Source organism: Argopecten irradians, chromosome 6, assembly GCF_041381155.1.
Source record: "Argopecten irradians isolate NY chromosome 6, Ai_NY, whole genome shotgun sequence".
NCBI lineage: Eukaryota > Metazoa > Mollusca > Bivalvia > Pectinida > Pectinidae > Argopecten > Argopecten irradians.
Window position 1 is genome coordinate 2595180 of NC_091139.1, and position 8050 is coordinate 2603229.

The following is an 8050-nucleotide window of genomic DNA, read 5'->3' on the forward strand; positions in this document are numbered from 1 at the left end:
AATACCCTATAGAATAACTGTGTCAAATTTGGTGCTTTTACCACAAAGTGCACAATTCTTATGCTAATCTGCTGGACTATAAAGGGATAACCAATATATTTATAAACAAGTTTAATTAAGTATACAAACCATTCCAACTATTATTTGTTCAGTTCTTTTAGAGGTGAAGAAAGAGAATACTTTTTTATGAATAAAACTTTAGACCTAAACTTTAATCTTAATAACTATGTTACAATTATGACAGTTGATATTGGCACTTTTGATGATATCTCATTGATCAAATTTTCGTGTAAAACGTCCCTTATAAATACGAAAATATTACCTCAGCTGATAAAACTCAAATGCTATATACAACTGCAGTACATAGCGTATGTAGTGATATTTCAAAGAACCGCCCCCTATGAATGGATGAGGAATCGGTGAAAAGCTATTTCAGAAGGTTGATCAGTTACCTATTTATCTTCGTGTATCTATTAAGATAAATAGCAGCTGCCATTCATGGCTAAAACAGGTCAAACAAAAACGTGGTCAAGTCGGACAAATTGGACAGTAAGACAAATAGGTTGATTCCGCATTGATATATCTCACATTAGATACAATTTATAGTGTTTTATTGGCATGGTCAAAAGAGTTTTCTCGAATAAGTTATTCCCAATCCTCGTAGATTGACTCACTACTACCAATCATTAATTATAAACAGCAGCCTTTTGTGGTGTGGCCTTGTCGAATCAAGGCTAGTTTATCTCTTTCGTCTGATAAAGAGTTATATCAATCTCGAAAACAAGCCCCTGTAAAAAACAGGCTGGTTTTTTTCTCGTAAGAGGATGGTTGACCATACATAAAGCCCCACCTGAGGTCAATGTATTTTCCTTGTTTCTGATAAGCATTGAGGTCCAATTGTTTGGTCAGAGACGTTTCCTTGTGGTCTGATTTTACGGAATCTAAGATAATAGTCACTAGGGACAAAGGTGTTTGTCTAAAAAGAATGTATACAAAATCTTTATCAATGACTATAGCACCGCTCCGTATTTTAAGTTGTTCGTTTGTCGATTAACAATTGGGAGTTAATCCAAACCAACCAACTGCTTAAAATGAACCAAGTCAACCGGCCAGTCAACCAAACATTCAACCGGCCCGCCAACCAAACAGTCAACCGGCCAGTCAACCAAACATTCAACCGGCCCGTCAACCAAACAGTCAACCGGCCAGTCAACCAAACATTCAACCGGCCCGCCAACCAAACAGTCAACCGGCCAGTCAACCAAACAGTCAACCGGCCAGTCAACCAAACAGTCAACCGGCCAGTCAACCAAACAGTCAACCGGCCAGTCAACCAAACAGTCAACCGGCCAGTCAACCAAACAGTCAACCGGCCAGTCAACCAAACAGTCAACCGGCCAGTCAACCAAACAGTCAACCGGCCAGTCAACCAAACAGTCAACCGGCCAGTCAACCAAACAGTCAACCGGCCCGCCAACTAAACAGTCAACCGGCCCGCCAACTAAACAGTCAACCGGCCAGTCAACTAAACAGTCAACCGGCCAGTCAACCAAACAGTCAACCGGCCAGTCAACCAAACAGTCAACCGGCCAGTCAACCAAACAGTCAACCGGCCAGTCAACCAAACAGTCAACCGGCCAGTCAACCAAACAGTCAACCGGCCAGTCAACCAAACAGTCAACCGGCCCGCCAACTAAACAGTCAACCGGCCCGCCAACTAAACAGTCAACCGGCCAGTCAACTAAACAGTCAACCGGCCAGTCAACCAAACAGTCAACCGGCCCGTCAACCAAACAGTCAACCGGCCCGTCAACTAAACAGTCAACCGGCCCGCCAACTAAACAGTCAACCGGCCCGCCAACTAAACAGTCAACCGGCCCGCCAACTAAACAGTCAACCGGCCCGCAACAAACAGTCAACCGGCCCGTCAACCAAACAGTCAACCGGCCCGTCAACCAAACAGTCAACCGGCCCGCCAACTAAACAGTCAACCGGCCCGCCAACTAAACAGTCAACCGGCCCGCCAACTAAACAGTCAACCGGCCCGCCAACTAAACAGTCAACCGGCCCGTCAACTAAACAGTCAACCGGCCCGTCAACTAAACAGTCAACCGGCCCGTCAACTAAACAGTCAACCGGCCCGCCAACTAAACAGTCAACCGGCCCGTCAACCAAACAGTCAACCGGCCCGTCAACTAAACAGTCAACCGGCCCGCCAACTAAACAGTCAACCGGCCCGTCAACCAAACAGTCAACCGGCCCGTCAACCAAACAGTCAACCGGCCCGCCAACTAAACAGTCAACCGGCCCGCCAACTAAACAGTCAACCGGCCCGCCAACTAAACAGTCAACCGGCCCGCCAACTAAACAGTCAACCGGCCCGCCAACAAACAGTCAACCGGCCCGTCAACTAAACAGTCAACCGGCCCGCCAACTAAACAGTCAACCGGCCGTCAACTAAACAGTCAACCGGCCCGTCAACTAAACAGTCAACCGGCCCGCCAACTAAACAGTCAACCGGCCCGTCAACTAAACAGTCAACCGGCCCGCCAACTAAACAGTCAACCGGCCCGTCAACCAAACAGTCAACCGGCCCGTCAACCAAACAGTCAACCGGCCCGTCAACAAACAGTCAACCGGCCCGTCAACCAAACAGTCAACCGGCCCGTCAACCAAACAGTCAACCGGCCAGTCAACCTAAACAGTCAACCGGCCCGTCAACCAAACAGTCAACCGGCCCGTCAACCAAACAGTCAACCGGCCAGTCAACCAAACAGTCAACCGGCCCGTCAACCAAACAGTCAACCGGCCCGTCAACCAAACAGTCAACCGGCCAGTCAACCAAACAGTCAACCGGCCCGTCAACCAAACAGTCAACCGGCCAGTCAACCAAACAGTCAACCGCCAGTCAACCAAACAGTCAACCGGCCAGTCAACCAAACAGTCAACCGGCCAGTCAACCAAACAGTCAACCGGCCAGTCAACCAAACAGTCAACCGGCCAGTCAACCAAACAGTCAACCGGCCCGTCAACCAAACAGTCAACCGGCCAGTCAACCAAACAGTCAACCAAACAGCCAACCAAACAGTCAACCGGCCCGTCAACCAAACAGTCAACCGGCCAGTCAACCAAACAGTCAACCGAATAGTCAACCAAACAGTCAACCGGCCCGTCAACCAAACAGTCAACCGGCCAGTCAACCAAACAGTCAACCGAATAGTCAACCAAACAGTCAACCGGCCCGTCAACCAAACAGTCAACCGGCCAGTCAACCAAACAGTCAACCGAATAGTCAACCAAACAGTCAACCGGCCAGTCAACCAAACAGTCAACCGGCCAGTCAACCAAACAGTCAACCGAATAGTCAACCAAACAGTCAACCGGCCAGTCAACCAAACAGTCAACCGGCCAGTCAACCAAACAGTCAACCGAATAGTCAACCAAACAGTCAACCGGCCAGCCAACCAAACAGTCAACCGGCCAGTCAACCAAACAGTCAACCGCCAGTCAACCAAACAGTCAACCGGCCAGTCAACCAAACAGTCAACCGGCCAGTCAACCAAACAGTCAACCGGCCAGTCAACCAAACAGTCAACCGGCCAGTCAACCAAACAGTCAACCGGCCAGTCAACCAAACAGTCAACCGGCCAGTCAACCAAACAGTCAACCGGCCAGTCAACCAAACAGTCAACCGGCCAGTCAACCAAACAGTAACCGGCCAGTCAACCAAACAGTCAACCGGCCAGTCAACCAAACAGTCAACCGGCCAGTCAACCAAACAGTCAACCGGCCAGTCAACCAAACAGTCAACCGGCCAGTCAACCAAACAGTCAACCGGCCAGTCAACCAAACAGTAAACCGGCCAGTCAACCAAACAGTCAACCAAACAGTCACCGGCCAGTCAACCAAACAGTCAACCGGCCAGTCAACCAAACAGTCAACCGGCCAGTCAACCAAACAGTCAACCGGCCAGTCAACCAAACAGTCAACCGGCCAGTCAACAAACAGTCAACCGGCCAGTCAACCAAACAGTAAATCGGCCAGTCAACCAAACAGTCAACCGGCCAGTCAACCAAACAGTCAACCGGCCAGTCAACCAAACAGTCAACCGGCCAGTCAACCAAACAGTCAACCGGCCAGTCAACCAAACAGTAAATCGGCCAGTCAACCAAACAGTAAACGGCAGTCAACCAAACAGTCAACCGGCCAGACAACCAAACAGTCAACCGGCCAGTCAACCAAACAGTCAACCGGCCAGTCAACCAAACAGTAAATCGGCCAGTCAACCAAACAGTCAACCGGCCAGTCAACCAAACAGCCAACCGGATAGTCAACCGGGCAGACAACCAAAGAGTCAACCGGCCAGTCAACCAAACAGTCAACGGCCAGTCAACCAAACAGTAAATCGGCCAGTCAACCAAACAGTAAATCGGCCAGTCAACCAAACAGTCAACCGGCCAGACAACCAAACAGTCAACCGGCCAGTCAACCAAACAGTCAACCGGCCAGTCAACCAAACAGTAAATCGGCCAGTCAACCAAACAGTCAACCGGCCAGTCAACCAAACAGACAACCAAACAGCCAATCAAACAGTCAACCGGCAGCCAACCAAACAGACAACCAAACAGTCAATCAAACAGTCAACCAAACAGCCGACCAAACAGACAACCAAACAGCCAATCAAACAGTCAACCGGCCAGCCAACCAAACAGACAACCAAACAGCCAACCAAACAGCCAACCAAACAACAACCAAACAGCCAACCAAACAGACTGCCAAACAGCCAACCAAACAGCAGCCAACCTTGTAACCATAGTCAATTTTGCAACCAGCCAACCAAACACCCAAATTCAAAAGCACAACACAAGGACAGTCAACCTTGAAACATTTCTAAAAATTGATATACTAAAAGTTCAACCAAGGCCAGTCAACACGAGGCAAACACCTTGCATAAACAGCACAAGGACAATTACCCAATTTGTACCCTGTTTGCGTAAAACTTGATTTTAGTCCAACCATACAGTTTTTTATATCGGTAGAACAAAAGTGCGAATAATCCATTGCCGCAAATTTTTTTATAAATTAATTGGGAAATTGACCAATGAATTAATGCCAGGGATTAGTATATCGAGTAGTTTAGCAGTTACACACTCCCCGAAGTTTACAATGGAACTGTCCGAGAGTCAACAGCAAATAGCGACACGTATTTAATTAATCAATAAAACACCGTCGTCAAAATTTACGTCATGCTACAAGGGAAACGAGTAGCACAAATTAATAGGCATTAAAGCGGTTTTGCTACAATAGACTTGATTAAATTCCTTGCATAGCTATTGATTGTGTTCATATGTTTGCGAACGTGACACCACACTTTTTCGTTTACAAAATAACAAGGACGAGGTACCTACCCGTACCTAACATTAAAGTTTACGCAAAGACGGAATATTTACCAAATGAAATAATTTTGACAAAACGGCAAAACCTTGATAAATTGATATGTTCTAATCATAAAAAGACCTTACTCAGTTGATAGTTTATTGACATGCGAGTTTTATAATCGTATTGCGCGTTAACCTTTTTTTATCGGGTACTATGTACGTACATTGGACATACGACGGATAATCCATTGCCGCAAATCCACTATTTTTATGTTACAAATTAAAATTCAACGCAATGATAAATGAAATCACGGGATAATCGGCCAAGGTCGTCTAAATTAGTATTGAATATGGGTTTAGCAGTTTGTTGACTCCCGTTAGTTTATAGTGGAATCGTTTGTCCTAAAAGCAGTGATTTGCCAACAGGTACAATTGATGATAAAAGTTACCTGATGTTGTACTTCGTCTATTAATGTATATTCATTAATTTCGCTAGTCAAAAGTCTCGATATTTAAGAGATACATATTTTGAACCAGGGGTATATGAATTAATGTAATATGACACAGAATAATTTCGGCCAGGAATCTAGAATAGAAATTAAAATGACGTAGCATTCGATATTTTTACCGCCGATTTTAAAGATTCTAATATCTAAAACCGGTACAATTTCTTCTTTTTCAATAGATAATGATATAAAAATCAAGAGCTTCAGTATATTTCACATGGAAGTAATTGTAACAAATAAAAAGTAAAGTTTTTTCCAAATACGTCATTTTCGGGGCATAGGTATAATGTTTATTTTTTGACCTTATTTTAACCAAATAATGTGTATCAATAAAACTATGTTGTTTGTAATGTTTTTAAATCTACAAGTTTTTTGCATGATTTTATTTGTGACGTCATATTTTCATATGTTTTTCTCTCGATAATCATCCAATGTACGTTTAACAATCACATCAAATTATATTTGTAATTTTCAATAAAATACCACTATTTTATACATATTTATCACATATGATCGGTACTAAAAAACAAAACACGATACAACTATTTGAAATACGGTGTAATCTCTGACGGTATCATACTTTATTATGATTTGTTGGGGAATGTTTGTTGTGACAATGGTATATATAGTCTTTTATCCTAAAAGCAGTCCCAATCAACAGGTAAATTTACCTGTAAAAGTTAAATGTGTTGATACTTATTAAATGTAATTGATAAATTTTATCGATCATGATTTCAATTTAATATAAAGTTTGTCGATATATATTACAATGCATAATATGTTTTACATAAATAATGAACGTTAAATATTTTAAAATATACATTTTTCGACACAATTTACTAATTTAAATATATATACATGTCGTTCTATTGATTTTGTACTACACGTATAAATCTATTCAATCAATCATTAATATAGAAGTTTTCATAACATTTATTCTCAGTATAAAATTTGAAATTGCTTTTAATCGATTAAGTAACAAGACCTACATACATTTACGTTAGGGTGTCCGTTTATTATCAGTAATATTAATGTACAATTATTTATTACCAAATAATAATAGTTGTTTTATCGACTCATGTACATATTACACACATATACATAGGTGTCCGTTTAATCGTATAACAAAGTCTTCATATTTGTATTTAGGTGTCCGTTTATCGATTTTACAAGTTTACAAAATATATATATGTCATGTTTATTACCATACATTTGTTTCAAGGTATTTATGACTTAGTCAATCATGATTGTTTTCAACATTGTAAAACGTTATATGTGTCCGTTTTATCGACTCAGTACATATTACACAATATACATAGGTGTCCGTTTATCGTTAAATATTTCTTTTAATAGTACATATGAAACACATTTACACGACATACAAGTGTCCGTTGAATATGACAAAGTACATAGGAATGTTATTCGACTCAGTAATTATTACTAATTTTATACATAGGTGTCCGTTTATCGACTCAGTACATATTAACACAATATACATAGGTGTCCGTTTATCGACTCATTGCATATTATACATTATATACACGAAAGTACATATTACATCATAGGTGTTCGACTCAGTACATAGTTGTCTTTTTATCGACTCAGTACATATTAACGTTTATTCAGTACATATTACACACGTATACATAGGTGTCCGTTTATCGACTCAGTACATATTATATATTAGTGTCCGTTTGTACATCCATAGGTGTGTTTTCGACTCACTACATTTATATATTAGGTGGTTCAGTACATTACACATTACATAGGTTGTTTAATACAGGTGTACACAGGGTGGTTTTACAACATTTACACATAACGTTTATTTAATAATTACACACGTTATACATAGGTGTCCGTTTTATCGACTCAGTACATATTACACATGAAATATACATAGGTGTCCGTTTATCGACTCAGTACATATTACACACGTATACATAGGTGTCCGTTTATCGACTCAGTACATATTAACACGTATACATAGGTGTTTTAAACAGTACATATTACACACATATAGTATAGGTGTCCGTTATATTACTCAGTAATTACACAATATACATTGTCCGTTTATCGACTACAGTACACGTGCCAAAATTACATAGGTGTCCGTTTATCGACTCAGTACATATTACACACATATACATAGGTGTCCGTTTATCGACA

General features: G+C 41.9%; 1 protein-coding gene across 1 annotated transcript; it reads left to right on the forward strand.

The window, feature by feature from the left end:
• Nucleotides 1-404: 404 nt before the first annotated feature.
• LOC138326152 (mucin-5AC-like) lies at nt 405-4883 on the forward strand. Its single transcript, XM_069272280.1, has 4 exons — nt 405-439; nt 1102-2452; nt 2490-3853; nt 3938-4883. Exons 1-4 carry the CDS (start codon nt 405-407, stop codon nt 4881-4883), a joined length of 3696 nt encoding a protein of 1231 aa, XP_069128381.1.
• Nucleotides 4884-8050: the final 3167 nt, after the last annotated feature.